General features: G+C 50.2%; 1 protein-coding gene across 2 annotated transcripts in view; it reads right to left on the reverse strand.

Moving 5' to 3' along the window:
- TNFRSF14 (TNF receptor superfamily member 14) overlaps nucleotides 1-16,246 on the reverse strand; it is a 36,215-nt gene extending 19,969 nt beyond the window's left edge. Inside the window, exons 1-5 of one of the 2 annotated variants that reach the window (XR_005590310.1) lie at nucleotides 15,062-16,246; nucleotides 7,650-7,755; nucleotides 6,155-6,280; nucleotides 4,567-4,722; nucleotides 169-259 (exon numbers count right to left, since the gene is read on the reverse strand). Coding sequence is in view for 1 of the 2 variants with exons in the window: in XM_039508741.1 (XP_039364675.1) it covers nucleotides 169-259; nucleotides 4,567-4,722; nucleotides 6,155-6,280; nucleotides 7,650-7,755; nucleotides 15,062-15,070 (488 nt within the window). In the remaining variant the exon portion in view is untranslated. The remainder of the gene's footprint in view (nucleotides 1-168; nucleotides 260-4,566; nucleotides 4,723-6,154; nucleotides 6,281-7,649; nucleotides 7,756-15,061) is intronic. The other variant, XM_039508741.1, reaches the window with a different exon arrangement.
- Nucleotides 16,247-16,637: the final 391 nt, after the last annotated feature.

Raw genomic sequence — 16,637 nt, forward strand, 5'->3', positions numbered from 1 at the left:
GCTGGCTTAAGGTTACATTTCCCAGCTGCTCAACTTCAGGGCATCTCTAACCAGGTCTGATATAGCCGCAAAATTCAGGTACAAAGAAATAATAATGAATGAAAGGAGAGAAGGCAGCGTGTAAAGTCGGTGCAAGGGAAAAGGCCATGGGTAGTCAGAGTCACCTACTTGGTCCATGGCTGACAGGTGTGTGACATGTTGGTTGCCGAGAAGGTTCCATCAGGGCAAACCTCACATACGTTGTCTCTGAATTCTGTGCCTATAAAAGAGGACGACATAACTTGTTTATTTCCTGAATGTGGGGCCTAAAGGAGCTTTGATTCAGAAAGGTCTCTAGCCACATCTCCCCACTCTCACCACCACCACCACATTGCAGACCCACCTCGGTCAGTTCAGGAGTTAGCACTTTAAAAATAGATCTGCACTGGTGTTTTATTCCTGCCCTGTACTTAAATCCGTCAGTACTCATAGAGCACAGGTACATGGGGGAAAATGCACCTCCTGCTCCCCACATACCTGGGCTATTACAAGGGCCAATATCAAAAAAGGAACAGTCAGACTCAAAATAATGGTGCCAAGTTGTGTAATAGCACAAAAGCTGCAACAGAACACAGCAGTGAGGGGGTTAAATGCCCAAAAGACACTGAATGCAGATAAGGCAGCTGGAATTTGAAAATATTTAGGACTTATCCTGCCGCGCTACCAACTTATGCTGGGATGTGGTCCGTGCTCACAGGCTAAGCAGGTGCTGGCTGGGAGACATGGGTGAAATCCTGGGACACTCTCTCAATCCATTGTCTTCAGAGGGGCCAGGATTACACCCCAAAATGTGTCTGGAAGTGATTCTGCCACCTACTAATTCTATCCCAGGTGTCCAAACACTATGGTGATGGGTCATGTAAGTAGACAGATACACTGATGCAAGGAGAAGCTGAGGTGCTGCTGGCTTTCATATCAGATGGAAACCTGAGGTCTCTGTGCCTTGGAAATCCCATATACACATCTCCTAACCAAATTCCTGTTTGAGGAATTATATCCCACTTACCTACACTCCACTTGTAATTAACTGAATATAATATTCTTCACCTTCTGACCTAACCTGGTGCAAGACTGTGAACTCCTAAATAGCTGTCTGCTTCCGCCCGCTTATGGCCACATTTCAGGGCTGGATGAAATGATACCTGAATATAGCCTGGAGATCATTTTATTACCTTTGGAAAGAGCTTGGAAATGCAAATATAACAACTATCATAGGACACTGTCATGTATGTGAAGTTTTATTCTGAAGCCTCCAATTCCATATGGCCCTGGTAGGGGGAACAGGGGGGAGGACACTCAGGTTTTGGGACTTGGACTTGCAGACCTAGGTGTATATTAGGTTGATTTACAGCCACTGCAGTAATTACTCCGGTGGTGCATGTCCACACTACCCTCCTTGGGCCAGTGGTGCATGTCCTCACCAGGAGGGTTTCCACTGACCTAAGAGGGGCAGTGTGGGGAGTTGAGAGCCCGGTCTCTCAGCTCTGCAGGCTGCTCCATGCCAGAAGCCTGGCTGCCCCACAGGTTTCTGGACTCCTGGCGGGCTGCCTCCCCCCATCATCTGTTGACACTGACATAATGAGGTCCCTTCCTAGAGTGTCATTGTAAGGCGCCTGTTTGCCTTTTCCTGCACTTCTCTGCAACCTCCCTTTCTCTCACAGTGTAGAAATGCTACTGAACAGCTTGGATGATGTGTGAATGGAACAACACCACACACTCTGCTTCTCGACAGCAGCTCCCATTCCAGCATCTCAAAGTGCCAGGCTCTCAGGGCATTATGCTCACATCACCCCATTCAGTATCCACCTTCGAAGCACACGCCTGGCTGGACAGTCAAGCTCATTAGTTATTAGAGCCAGGGTGGGCAAACTACGGCCCATGGGCTGGATCTGGCCCATCAGGGCTCTGGATCTGGCCCACGGGATTGCCCCCTGTGGTGCCACAGGCCCCACACTGCTCTCAGAAGCGGCCGGCACCACGTTCTTGTGGCCTGGGGGACAGAAGCCTCCGTGTGTTGCCCTTTCCTCCAGGCACCGCCCCCCGCAGCTCCCATTGGCCGGGAATGGAGGCGTGGCAAGGGCAGCACACGGAGTGCTGGGCCCCTGTTCCCCCAGGGGCCGCGCAGGGACGTGGTTCCAGCTGCTTCTCAGAGCGGCGCAGCATGGGGCCAAGGTAGGCAGGCAGGGAGCCTGCCCTGGCCCCGGTGTGTGCCACTGCCACCCCGGTGCCGCTTTAGGTAAGCGGCACCGGGCCAGAGCCCAAACCCCACCTGCACCCTGCCCCTCAACTCCCTGCCCTAAGCCACCTGCCTGCACCCTGCACCCCTCCTGCACCCCAACTCCCTGCCGAGCCCCCTCGTACACCCTGCACCCCTCCTGCACCCCAACTCCCTGCCCTGATCCCCCTTGTACACCCTGCAGCCCTCCTGCACCCCAACTCCCTGCCCTGATCCCCCTTGTATACCCCGCACCCCAACCCCTGCCCTGAGCCCCTGCTGCACCCCACACCCCTTCTGCTCCCCAACCCCTGCCCTCATCCCCCTCATACACCCTGCACCCCTCCTCTGCCCCAATCCCTTGCCCTGAGCCCGTTCCTGCACACCGCACCCCCTCCCACACCTCAACCCCTGCCCCGGCCCTGCATACAATTTCCCCACCCAGATGTGGCCTTCAGCCCAAAAAGTTTGCCAACCTCTGTATTAGAGCAAAGAACCATGAGGTACTTTTGGTTAGTCTGGAACTCACATATCAGAGGGATTAATATTAGGGAGGGAGAGGAATTATTTAAGCTTAGTAACAATGTGGACACAAGAACAAATGGATATAAACTGGACACTAGGAAGTTTAGACTTGAAATTAGACGAAGGTTTCTAACCATTAGAGAAGTGAAGTTCTGGAACAGCCTTCCAAGGGGAGTAGTGGGGGCAAAAGACATGTCTGGCTTTAAGACTAAGCTTGATAAATGTATGGAGGGGATGGTATGATGGGATAGCCTAATTTTGGCAATTAATTTGGCAATTAATCTTTGATTATCAGCAGGTAAGTACGCCCAGTGGTCTGTGATGGGACGTTAGATCGGGTGGGATCTGAGTTACTACAGAGAATTCTTTCCTGGGTGCTGGCTGGTGAGTCTTGCCCACATGCTCAGGGTTTAACTGATCGCCATATTTGGCGTCGGGAAAAGGTTTTTTGCCTTCCTCTGCAGCATGGGGCACGGGTCACTTTCTGGAGGATTCTCTGCAGCTTGAGGTCTTCAAACCGCAATTTGGGGACTTCGATAACTCAGACATAGGTTAGGGGTTTGTTATAGAAGTGGATGGGTGGAATTCTGTGGCCTGCATTGTGCAGGAGGTCAGACTAGATGATCATAATGGTCCCTTCTGACCTTAAAGTCTATGAGTCTATGTGCCCATCATCAAAAGCCTTCACAATGGACCATGGCCTGGATCCACACCCATTCTCTCTCTAAAGGCACTTACGTGTCTACAGCACTGATGTACTCCAGTGTAATTAACGGGGATTCTGCACCAGTAGGAAAAGGTGTTGCTGAACAAGTCTGTAGCACTATGGGAGCTCCAAAAGGGGTGTGTTCACACTTGTCTTACTAACTGAATTCTGTGCCCAAAGACGGGCTTGAGGGAGCTGTTTCTGGTGTGCAAGCTGCAGCTGAACTCACACTGCACTCTGCTGCTGCGTAGGTGGGCTGCCGACATGTGTGAGTACAAACCCACGGCCTCATGCAAAGTGCTGCCTGCAAGAGCATCATGTGAGTGTCCAATGACACACAGAGGAGTCAGCTCCTCACAGCCTGTGACACACTGAACTTTGCCCCTGTATATTTCATGCTTGTTTCACAGGGAGATGGCAGCTTTGTGTCTGGCCTGGAAGGTGAACAGAGCCCAGCTCTAGGGCAGGGCCCACGGCAGGGAATAGCAATTCCAGAGTGGAGGACCCCCAGCAGCTTCCTCGCTCCCATGCCCCTGCCCCCCATGTATATTGAGGGAGCTCCAGCTTGAGCGCCTCTGCTGAGCGCAGCTGGGGCAGTGTGTGCTGGGACAGAGGCATCAGGACCCAAACCATTTCTGTCTCTGTAGGTCAAAACCGATTCCTACAAGTGACCAACAGGCAACTCCGCTCCGTCAGCAGGCTGCAGCATTATGCATGGTCCTAAGGGTGGCCCCGGGCAGAGCACAGTTCAGCGGAGACTCCTGCCTTAGGGAGGAAAGGGCAGAGGCGTCTCGCCAGGCACAGATGGACAGAAGTTGTCCACAGCTGTTACCTGGGCATCCAGCTCAGCACCTGCTCTGACACCACCCTGGAGCTGTGCAACGGCGTTACAAACGGCAGTCACGCTCCTTCAATGAGGTGGGGCCATCTACAGCACAGCCACTCTTCCGGCTGCTTCCCCAGCTCACCAGCATCACCCCCTCATCAATCTGCCCTGGATCTCAGCCAGTTTGCCCTGCTCCAGATTCAGTCTGTGACTGCAGAGATTTGCTTTGGCATTACAGAAATTATGTTGCCTTACCATGTTCTTTCACCATAAAGCCAGGGAGGCAGATGGTGGAGGCACTACACATTTCACAGTCCAGGCCTGCAGGGTGGCTGCAGAAATCGCCCGGGGCACAGCCGCACACGGTGTTCTTCGTATACGTGCATTTTTCTTTTGCCATCAGTCTGGCTCCTAAAGGAAAGTTCTATGCATCACAAATACATTTACACGGGAACTAAACAGAACAGATAGAAAACCTGATGTGCACCCCTAGTCCTTGCTGATCCGTGGTACAGGGTACAGGAGCTAGAAGGGTTTGTTATGATGACTCCATTTTACAAGTGTTGCCATGTAAACAGAACCATCTGGAGCCTGATTCTCTGCTGCCCTGCACCTTGTGTTGTATTTACATCTGTGCAAAGGGTGCATGCAAAATGATACCAAATCAGCGTTCTCTACTCAACTGCCGTTCAGATTGTGCTTTGCACCCACTCTGCATTCATCTGCACAGGTGTGAATAATGACAAAGGTGGTGAAGAATGAGGCTCCCAGTAGCCACATATAAAGGACTTCAACCTCCAATCCACCTGGTCACTGGAGGAGCAGTCAACTGTAGGGGGATTTCGGAGTGGTCATAACACCTGCTACACAACCCCTCCTCCTGGCTGCCCAGCTGATCTCCATGTGCTGGGACGGCCTTTGGGGCCATAGGCAGCTGGTGTAAACTAGAGCAGCCTGCAGGCTGCTCTAATTCATGCTGGGGACCAGACTCTGATGGCTCCAGGACAGGGCCGGCTCCAGACCCCAGCGCGGAGGGCGGCAGGCGGCTCGTGGACCTCCCGCAGGCATGACTGCGGAAGGTCCGCTGGTCCCTGGACCTCCGCAGAAGTGCCTGCGAGGGTCCGCTGGTCCCGCGTGGAGCATCCGCTGGCATGCCTGCGGGAGGTCCACTGTAGCCGCAGGACCAGCGGACCCTCCACAGGCACGTCTGCAGGAGGTCCACCGGAGCCATGGGACCAGCGACCGCCAGGGCACCACCCCGCAGCGTGCTGCCCTGCTTGGGGCGGCGGAAATCCTAGAGCCGCCCCTGCTCCAGGAGCAGAGGAGCACAATGGTTGCTTACTGTCACTCATGTCACTCCCATCTCCTGAGGTACGTGCATGTTCCTCAGCCACTGCTCAGGATCTGAAAGGGAAGGTTATAACCTTCCCCGTGTACAATACTGATCTTGAGGGTGCAGAGCTGCTGCTCTAGGACAAAGGATACCATCTGAAATGTTTGATTATAATTATTGTTTATTGTGTTTGTTCTACTTCTGCTAAATCTAGAGATCCACTTTCCTGCTGAGAAGAATCTCCCTGGATGATTCCAGAGCCTTTAATCAGTAGAACATGTGCGACTGAAGCCCATGCACTGTCCCAGAAATCTCCACTTCAGTGATTTCCCCGAGATTGCAAGGAACTCAGTAAGAGAGCTGTGAACAAAACCCAGGTCTCTTGACTTCCAGTCCTGGGTCCAAACAACTAGGCTGCTTTTGTATGCGTGGGCCAGGGGAGACAACTCAGAAAAGCTAATTAAAATCCAGCCCGCCCCCCCACACACACACACAGACCAGCTTCCTTACCAGCATCGCAGACTTTACATCTCATGCATTCTGTTAGGCCATTGGGATGCTCTGTATAAGTGTCGTCCACACAGGGCATGCAAGTTGTGCTGCTATTTGGTTTACAATGTTTGAGCACCCTGCTCCCTAAGCAAACAAAACAATTAGCTCCTCTGTAAACCAGGCTAATCTGTTTAATGCATTGAAACAGAGATTGCAAAAGCAGGTAATTGTGCATGACAAATGCACAGATTATGTGTATGGATTTTACATGTTGCACACACCACCACTAGAAATAAAAGGTAAATGTCTCAGAACTAGATTGCCAGACCTGAAATCCTCTATTTCTGCACAACACAGGTACAGCACAGACAGAAACAATCTCAGAACTCACACCCCTGCCTTATCAGTAGGATCCCTAGTACAGTCATGCTCAGACAATCTCTAATGGACACGGCACCTTTGACAGATCCGTGTGTCCCCCCACTGTGCCTAGTCAGGATCTTGGCCCTTTAAAGATGCAGTTCTGAGCACTGTAGCTCCTCCTAAGGGGGTGGAGAATCCTCAGGTGAAGCCAGTGACTGGAGGGATCCTATGACCAGAAAGCACCAGGGGACTAAGGAAGTCAGGTGGCTGCCTGTGGCCAGGCCTATCCTACTGTAAGAGGTAGATTGAGATGTGAGGGGCTGGGGCAGTGCTGGTGTCCAGAGCAGCCTGCTGGACAGCTGCCTGGGGCAGAGCTGTGGCTGGGGCGGGGCTGGCAGAGGTCCCTGTGCAGAGGAATGATCAGTAGGCTCCTGATACAAGGTGACTGAGAGGGGCTGGGGAAGGGCTGGGGGATCCCGGATGCAGGGCAAAGGGTGAATACAGTGAATCCTAATGGGGACAGTGTATTGACTGTTACAGTCAATCAGGGCAGAGATCTGGGTCCTGGGCAGTCAGGCCTAGAGATTGAAACGAGAGTTCAGCCGACTGGTTAGAGCTGGGCCCAGCGGGGCAGGGTCCAGGAACAAGCCAACGGTCAGTGCTGGAGTGACAGAAGCCGAGTGCCGGAGCTGGAGGGTAAAGTGGGGTTGTAGTCAGAAGGCGCAGCCAATGGTCAGAAGCCAAAGGGTTAACCAGAGTCACAGTCGGGAGGCGCAGCCAAGGGTCCGGGTGGGGGTCCAAAGCCAGGACAGGGTGGGGTCAGGACTGGAAGCCGGCTGGAGCAGGGCTAGGACACAGCAGGAGCAAGGACTAGACACGGAGCAGGGCAGGCCCAGCTGCAGGCTTGCCCAAAGTATCACAGTACGTCTCCTTCTGGATCCCGTGTCCCAGGCTACAGGAACCATCCTCCCTATGTCCTCCATTGACAGGTGAGTAACAAGCAATGAGATGTTTACATGGCCAGAGCTGTGTCCTCACCACCAGTTACATTCACAGTACTAGAGGTGAGCAAGGTCTCCGGAGGAGGCCGGACAACTGGACTCTCTAGGGAAGGGTCATGATTTTTAAAGAAGCAATCAGATAGACCTACCTGCACTGCACATGGGACAGCATTCGCCATTTATTTCATATTCGCCCAGGTCGCATTGTAGAGCTTCTGAATGAGGTAGTTGTGTTATCAAGAAAACCACAAAAATCTTTAGGGAAGAAGAGAAGAAAGTTTCTGATTCATATCATGCAGGTTCAGTAGCAGACGGGGAGGGACTGGTAGCACTGTGGCACTGATTAGTGGTGTGATGCTTTTGCCTGAAGCCCTTTGAGTCGCTCAAGTTCAAGGTGGGGATTCAATAGTGACAACACTCCTAGCAAACTCTTCTCAACGCTCACCCGGATGCACCGAGTGCCAGTGTATACGGAGCAGCTTCCATCTCCTCTCTCACACCGCTACAGAGACACCTCTGAAATCAACAGGAGCTGGGGACACCGTTCAGGAAGTGCTCAGCACCCTGCAGGATCAGGCCCCTTAAGTGTCTTTTGATGTCTCCTTTGCAGTAGGAAGCAGCGTTCACACACTGCATGTTACTGCAATAACTTCAGTGACCCATGAACATGTGCCTCACTCGTGTCTGGGTATAAGCGTCATGTGCTGAGTTGCTCTCTCCTGACACTGAACAAGGAGCCATTAGAACAAGGAAAATAACAACATCTCTGCGGCTAGCTAGAGCCTTCCCCGGCCCCATCTGCTTCCTGGTTCCTCCTGCTACAGTTTTAAAGAAACCCTGCACAACCTCACCACGCTCTGTGTAGCAGACCAAGACTGAACTAAGGGCGCAGCTGGAGCTGCAGCCTGTCTGTGTGCGGGGAAAGCATGTTCAAAGTCAGACTGTGAGGAGGCTAACCTGGAATCTAAAGGTCTTTTCTGCAGCCTTGCAAGACCCAAATGTGATGTCTAAGTGTTGTCAGGAGTTTTGCCATTTATTTCAATAGGACTTGAGAGGATCAGCTTCTGACCAGTTGTTGCGAAGCAATTCTCTAAGAAGGGCCATATTTTGGGAGTTTACTGTGCCCACGCTACATACACCAACTTCAGAGATCATCTGAAAGCTTATTTCATGTATGTTTAGCTGGGGTATGATGTGGAGCTGTCAAATGGTGCCGTAAGCCGGTAGGCGAGGTGAAACAATGGTACCAAAATGAGAAAGTGTCACTTTTTCCACAGTTCCAGACACACTGCAACATGACTGTGACTAAAGTGTTTAATCATAGACTCATAGACTTAATGGTCCCTTCTGACCTTAATGATCAACTAGTCTGACCTCCTGCACAACGCAGGCCACAGAATCTTACCCACCCAGTCCTGTAGCAAACCCCTAACCTATGTCTAAGGTAAGGTAATAATTGGAGATATACCAATCTCCTAGAACTGGAAGGGACCTCAAAAGGTCATCGAGTCCAGCCCCCTGCCTTCACTACACTAGCAGGACCAATTTTTACCCCAGATCCCTAAGTGGCCTCCTCAAGGATTGAACTCACAACCCTGGGTTTAGCAGGCTAATGCTCAAACCACTGAGCTATCCCTCAAATCATGATTTAAAGACCTCAAGGTGCAGAGAATCCTCCAGTGACCTGTGCCCACGCTGCAGAGGAAGGTGAAAAACCTCCAGAGCCTCTGCCAATCTGCCCTGGAGGAAAATTCCTTCCCGACCCCAAATATGGCGATCAGCTAAACCCTGAGCGTGTGGGCAAGACTCACCCGCCAGACACCCAGGAAAGAATTCTCTGTAGTAACTCAGATCCCACCCCATCTAACATCCCATCCCAGGCCACTGGGCATATTTACCGCTAATAATCAAAGATCAATTAATTGCCAAAATTAGGCTATCCCATCACACCATCCCCTCCATAAACTTATCAAGCTTAGACTTGAAGCCAGACATGTCTTTTGACCCCACTACTCCCCTTGGAAGGCTGTTCCAGAACTTCACTCCTCTGATGGTTAGAAACCTTCGTCTAATTTCAAGAGTAAACTTCCTAATGTCCAGTTTATGTCCATTTGTTCTTGTGTCCACATTGGTACTGAGCTTAAATAATTCCTTTCCCTCCCTGATATTTATCCCTCTGATATATTTATAAAGAGCAATCATATCTCCCTTCAGCCTTCTTTTGGTTAGGCTAAACAAGCCAAGCTCTTTGAGTCTCCTTTCATATGACAGGTTTTCAATTCCTTAGATCATCCTAGTAGCCCTCCTCTGTACCTGTTCCAGTTTGAATTCATCCTTCTTAAACATGGGAGACCAGAACTGCACACAATATTCCAGATGAGGTCTCACCAGTGCCTTGTATAATGGTACTAACACCTCCTTATCATTACTGGAAATACCTCACTTAATGCATCCCAAGACCGCATTCGCTTTTTTAACGGCCATATCACATTGGTGGCTCATAGTCATCCTGTGATCAACTAATACTCCAAGGTCCTTCTCCTCCTCTGCTACTTCCAACTGATGCGTCCCCAATTTATTAATCCCTAAATGCATGACCTTGCACTTTTCGCTAGTAAATTTCATCTTATTACTATTACTCCAGTTTACAAGGTCATCCAAATCTTCCTCTATGATATCCTGGTCCTTCTCTGTATTAGCAATACCTCCCAGCTTTGTGTCACCCGCAAACTTTATTAGCGCATTCCCGCTTTTTGTGCCAAGGTCAGTAATAAAAAGATTAAACAAGATTGGTCTCAAAACCGATCCCTGAGGAACTCCACTAGCAACCTCCTTCCAGCCTGACAGTTCACCTTTCTGTTTAAGCTAATTTCAACTTCTTAATGTGATGGCTATTGCTTAAAGCTACTAAAGGGGAACGTATTACAAGATTTTTATTGGCTTTGCATGGGCAAGTTTTGTTTTTTTCCAGAAATGATTAAGGTGTTTAGCATATGGCAAAAATCACCATTTTCCAATATACTGACATGAAATCTTTTCACATTGTATATTCTTAATTGTCAATGTATTTCACAAGTGATAATAGCTGTCTGTATTTTGACTTGAAATTTACTGACCAGATCAGTCTCACACTGGTCACTGGCTGACCACTACTAGCAGTATACAGGTAAGATTAGAAAAAACACGATGGTTCTGCAGTTTCATTCCATGCACAGCATAGGCAAGGTAAGTCTTCCCTTGTTCTGTGCAACACAATACCATTAACCGATGCTATCCAAGCTGCTAGTCCTGTGAAGCAGGAACATAAGGCATCCAAGTGTTTTGTAGATGTTCTTCTGGCAAATGAGCTTGATGAACAGCTTTCAAATGAACAAGTGGTTTTGTATAATGCTGCTCCAATCCTTCAGTCTGAAACAGCCAAAATAAAAGCCACACAATATTACCCTAAACCGGGACAGTGTAGCTTACAGAGGTCAGCTACTTTGGGGTGCAGTTGGTGCTGGGTTTTTCCTTTGGCTGCTGATAAAGAGGTATGTAATTCAGCCAACAAGTATCATCCTTCAGAAGATATTCAAAGAAGTTGCCTCTCAATTGCAGAGTGTGCAGTATTCATCTGTTCCCAAATTATCACAACACTAGTGCCATGAGCTAAGAGCATGCAACAAAGGAACCACAGTGTACATCAGAGATGCCTTGGCAGTCATGCACATGATGCCTGGAGACAAATTCCGCCCATTCAATGAATCGGCTGCTGAGTACTTGAGGCAGGTCCTAAAAGGATCTGACAAAGTTAATTCTGTAACTGAATCTTTGACAGATATGACAGCAGTAACTATGAAATTGCAGAAAGACGATATTGGACAGGATCTAAGGCTGGATGCAAGAAATACCAGCTGATTGGTGGGTGCCCTGGGCCTCCATGGGAAAAGTTTCTAACCGTGGTTTCCAACAGGCCGTGACTTGTAAAATTCTCTGTGAATATATGGCTCAAGATGCACCTGCGAGTGTAGGAACACACCCAGCACACACACTCCTTCTCACCCAGCACACACACTCCTTCTTGCTGGAGGCATTTCCAATGGTGAAGTACAAAGTCCATGACCAGTAGAGGCACTGAAGGAGCCCAAGACTCATACAGTGCTCAAGAGGAAACAGACACAAGGATGATCTATCTGCTCTATGTGCTGATATGGTTTTTGTGTCTCTTGGTGTCCAAGGAACCACAATAATTAGATCACCTCATACAGATGATTTGCTCCTGGGCGTCGGGTATCAAAGGCAGGGGAAGGCAAAGCCCATCTCAACTGCCTGCATGGACCCGCCCACACTCCACCCCCACGTCCCCTGCTGCTTCCTACCGCGCTCTGCGGCGGCTCCTTCCCATGTGGCTGGGGCCACAGGCCAGTGGTACCAGAACCGGGGGCCAGGAGGCCATAGTCCTCCCACCTTTTGAAAGTGGGGGAGCCCGGGCAGCGGTGGGGAGCTGCAGTGGACCCTCCACCGGCCTGGGGTGCAGAGGGCTGAGAGCAGCCCCTGGCCATGTCCCGGACGACCAGGGCAGCCGGAGGGTCCGCGACTCCACGCCGGTTCCCCACAGCTGCCCACACGGCAATCCCTGACCCGACCAGAGGGGCCGGAGGCTGAGGCCTCGAGAGCTGCAGCCCAGCCACGCTGAGGAGCTGCAGAGTCACAGACCCTCCACCTGTACCGGGGGGCAGGGACACGGCCGGGTGCTCCTCAAGCCCCCTGCACCGCAGGCAGATAGAGGGGTCCACCACTGATCCCCACAGCTGCCCGCCCTGCTCTTATCATGGCCGGGCTGTGGATCCGAGGCCTCCCCCCAGCTGGATCTGGGTCGGGGAGAGCTGCATGGGCAGCTGTGGGGAGCCTGGGTCCTTCCACTTGCCCTGGGCAAGGGGCCCAGGACATGGGCAGGGGGCTGCTTTCGCCTCGGGCAGGGTCCCCTGCCCCCCCGACTTTTGGAAGAGCTCCAACGCCCTTGCCCTTGGCTGGGACTACTGGGGGCCGGCCCGTAGACAGGGACTTCAGGCGGCTGGAGCCGGGGTTTGCATCACCTGCCCGCCTGGCGCTCCAGGGCTGGGGGCTGCGCTGCCTGCCCACTGAGTGCTCCAGGTCAGGGGGGCCAGGGGGACAGGACCCCAGGCAGAAAGGGCGGGTGGCCAGAGCCCAGCCTCCCTGAGCCCGTGGTTCACCCACCACCCATGGCTTTGCTCCTTGCTGCTCACTATTTTCCAAAACCAGATTGAAATAGGCACCAATACCAGCAAAACTGCCCAGAGTCACTTCAGACCTGTGCAGACGATTTGCGACACACTTATTCATGACTTCTGCCACATACCTCCTGCTGCACACACAGTAACAGGATGTGTCACTGTGTCATCCCTATTTAGTATTGGGAGGGGGAACTCTGTGTTTAATGTGATCAAAACAAAGAGCACTCACCACTTCAAAGATCTTGCCAAACTGGGAGAAAGTGATGGACAAGCCACAAATTCTGCAGCAAGGAAGTTGGTAGCAGTCCTGTCTGACCAGCATGAGAAAGAAAGGGAGATCCACAGAGAACCGAATTCCTTGTATCTCAATCGACCCATCAAAAAGGACAAGTCACTGGCCAAAATCTCACCATAAGAGAATTTTGAAGAACGTGTCAAAGATCATCTTGACAAACAAAGATTTGGATGTCCTCTCCCAACCAGATATCAGCTCACCATTGCAATGTGGATGAAAAAATGTGGATGATGAACTACTGTACTTTAAATGGCATCGGATCTTCGACATGTCTTTATCTGTGCCTGTACCAGCAGGGGTTGTTGAACAGTTAACTGTGTCTGTAGCCAGAACAATCTTCCCTGGACAGAACTGTGAACAAGCCAAGGCACAGGAGCCTTTGGTAGCACAAGCACATTCAACGGAGATCATAGTGATGAACAAGATGATAATGATGTTGATTAGAAATGTTACCAGCGCTATTACTTTTCCATGATACTTATACAAGCTTATCATCATATTTTGTTTTATCCTTTAGGGTATTGCTGTGATGCTTTGAAGTCACAAAGAAATCAAATTTTATCTCTTGAAATACAGTCATTCAACTAACAGAAACAAATGCAAATTTCAGAGGTCATTTAATGTCTTTATGGTGTCACTGTTTCTCTCTGTTTCTGTGCTAATGGCACCACTTGACAGCTCCACATCATACTTCATCTTAAAGTGGACATACAAAGCTTTCAAATGATGTGTGATGTGTATTTGTATAGAGAGACTACAGGAAGAGGACCAAATTGGTGGTGTCTGCTGCTCGCCTATCAGACCCTTACTACCACTCTCCACATTCTGGGTCAAACTCTGCTCTCATTTAAACCTGGAAGAATTCTACTGACACTAGTCTAGCTACAATCCAGCCTTTACAGACTTGGGACACGATCCTCCATCCCTGGATCATGTGAGTGCTCAGCTCAGTTTGGGTCTAATCATGTGGATCACAGTGATGGGGTTGGATTCATAGACTGTGGACTTTGACATTTCAGGTAAAGCTGCCTTCTGTTCTGACTTTTCTAAATCCAGAAGCACGGGGGATACCCTGTTAGCCACTTGGAAATCATTTTCCTTTTTCTTCCAGTATATTCTCTTTCCCTTTTACCCATGGCGTGTTTTGCTGAGTACTTGGAATACTGTTGAAATTAGCACCAGTGTCTTTCATTATCAGGGTTGGAAGGGACATATGGAGGTTATCTAATCCAACCCCCTGCTCAAAGCAGGACCAATCCCCAGACATATTTTTGACCCAGATCCCTAAATGGCCCCCTCAAGGATTGAACTCACAACCCTGCGTTTAGCAGGCCAATGCTCAAACCACTGAGCTGTCTGTCCCCCCCATTTCAATTTACACTGTGACCCCCAAAATGGAAGGACTGAAATATGATTGGCCATGGAAAGCCCCAAACTGAGACCCAGCATCCCAGCTTCCGTGTGGGCCAAGTGTTATTCCCTGTGCTGGCCTGTCCCTTAGGTCCTTACAGCCCTGGGAACTCTGGGAGGACTTTTTAAAATCAGTGTCCGTTAAAAAAAACAAAATTCTTCCAATCTACATAATGAAAAGTCAATCCACTTAGAACACCCCCCCCCCCAAGCTCCAGGCTGAGTATCCGCTGATGAGAACAAACCAAATATCTCCCAGCTGTATTTTTTTCCTACTAAATTAAGGAGGAAAAGTTTTATTTTGAATATTCATTTTTGTTGTCCTTTGCTGTTTCCACCAGATGGAGTCCAACAGCTTCTAAAATGCAGAGAGATTTTCTTGAACAAGGAATAAACCACCTCAAACTCCACAGCGTGTAGTTTGCGTTAGTAAAACGGATAAATGTAAAAAATTCAGCTTCCTGGGATTTTATTAGTCACAGTAGATTCCCACGATCCCTCCCCCTACCGTTCCCCACCCCACCCGCACCCCCAAACCTCCCCCCGTGTCTCTGCCGGGTTTGCGGGGCAGGGCCGATCTGTTGGCTCCATTTTATTTCAGGAGCTTTTGGGAGCCACTTACCCGGAGCATGGTCCCGAGAACAGACCGCGGAGCCCGGATGCTTCTGCCCCCCGTAGGGCATCGAATCTGACATCTACAGCTCAGCGCATCCTCCAGGTCCTGCTGCTGGCCCGAGCGAGCCCGGTGCCACCGCCGTGTCCCCGGGTGCCCGCCCCATGGATCCCCCGCGCCCCGCTCTGGGGAGTTCCCGGGCCGCTCGCAGGACACAAGCCCAAAGTTCTGGTCCGGTTCCGACCCTGATCCAGGCCCGACGGCCCCGCAGCAGCAGCCAAGACACCAGCTCCGACCCAGCCCAGCTCGAGGCTTGCTGAAAGTGAAAGTGAAAGATGCGAGCAGGCGGGGAGTTTCCCAATAGGCTGCTCTGTAGGGTTATATCGTTATAGGGAGAGAGACTTAGGGTAAACCCACGGTATAGTGGGCACATAGTGTTGACCCTGCAGGGGTCACATGCAGGTTAAAAACTACCTGTGCCGTGGCTACATTAGGATTTTAAATCCAGGTATTTCTCTCCATATAAAAACATACCTGTTTTTCCCCAGTGAAGACAGCCTATGTCGTGTTATAACCCCTCTCTTATTCTGTGTGTCTTGTGCCCCAGGTCAGCGTGGCAAACGCTAGAGCCAGGTCTAGCTGAGAGATTCCTGTCGGTCAGGGTGTGGTGTGATCTCTGATGCAGTTATAGAGGCAGAACAGCATTTTGCCAGTACAGCTTGTTTTCAGGGGGTGGGATTGGGAATAAGCTGTACAGGTAAAATCACAGTGTTGCCAGAGATGACTCAGGGGTCTTTTATATCCTCTGTCATGTGCTTGGAATTTTACTGTCCCAAACAAAGCCCAGAGCTCCTGTTTGTGGAAAGTTACTGACCCAAGCTGGAGCCCAGAGTCGCATGAGCATATCACATGTCCTTACACAGTTTGCTGACTCAGGAGGGGTGATCACTGGCCCTTCCCTGTCTGAAGCATCCTCAGGAAGAACTATCAGGAGGGGATGAGTTTCTTCAATGGCCCTTTTTGAGGGCTGAGTGTTCTTGATGGGCCATCCACACATAGCTGTGTAGCCTTGATGTAAATTCTATTGTGGAGGGGTGGGGGTGTCACCCAGGAACACGTGTAAGATCCAAGTACACAGTCAATATTCATAACTTCAGATACAAAGTGATACATGCATATAAACAGATAATCATATTTAGCAAATCAGAACTTTTCCACTTATCAGAGTGGTAGCCGTGTTAGTCTGTCTCCACAAAAACAACGAGGAGTCCAGTGTCACCTTAAAGACTAACAGATTTATTTAGGCATAAGCTTTTGTAGGTAAAAAATCCACTTCTTCAGATGCATGGAGTGAAACTTACAGAACAAGCATAAATATACTGGCACATGAAGAGAAGAGAGTTACCTTACAAGTGGAGAACCAGTGATGACAAGGCCAATTCAGTCAGGGTGGACGTGGTCCACTCCCAATAACTGATGAGGAGCTGTCAATGCCAAGAGAGGGAAAATCGCTTTTGTCATGAGCCAGCCTCTCCCGGTCTCTATTCAAGCCCAGATTGATGGTGTTAAGTTTGCAAATGAATTG

This window comes from Mauremys reevesii, linkage group 21, assembly GCF_016161935.1.
Source record: "Mauremys reevesii isolate NIE-2019 linkage group 21, ASM1616193v1, whole genome shotgun sequence".
NCBI lineage: Eukaryota > Metazoa > Chordata > Testudines > Geoemydidae > Mauremys > Mauremys reevesii.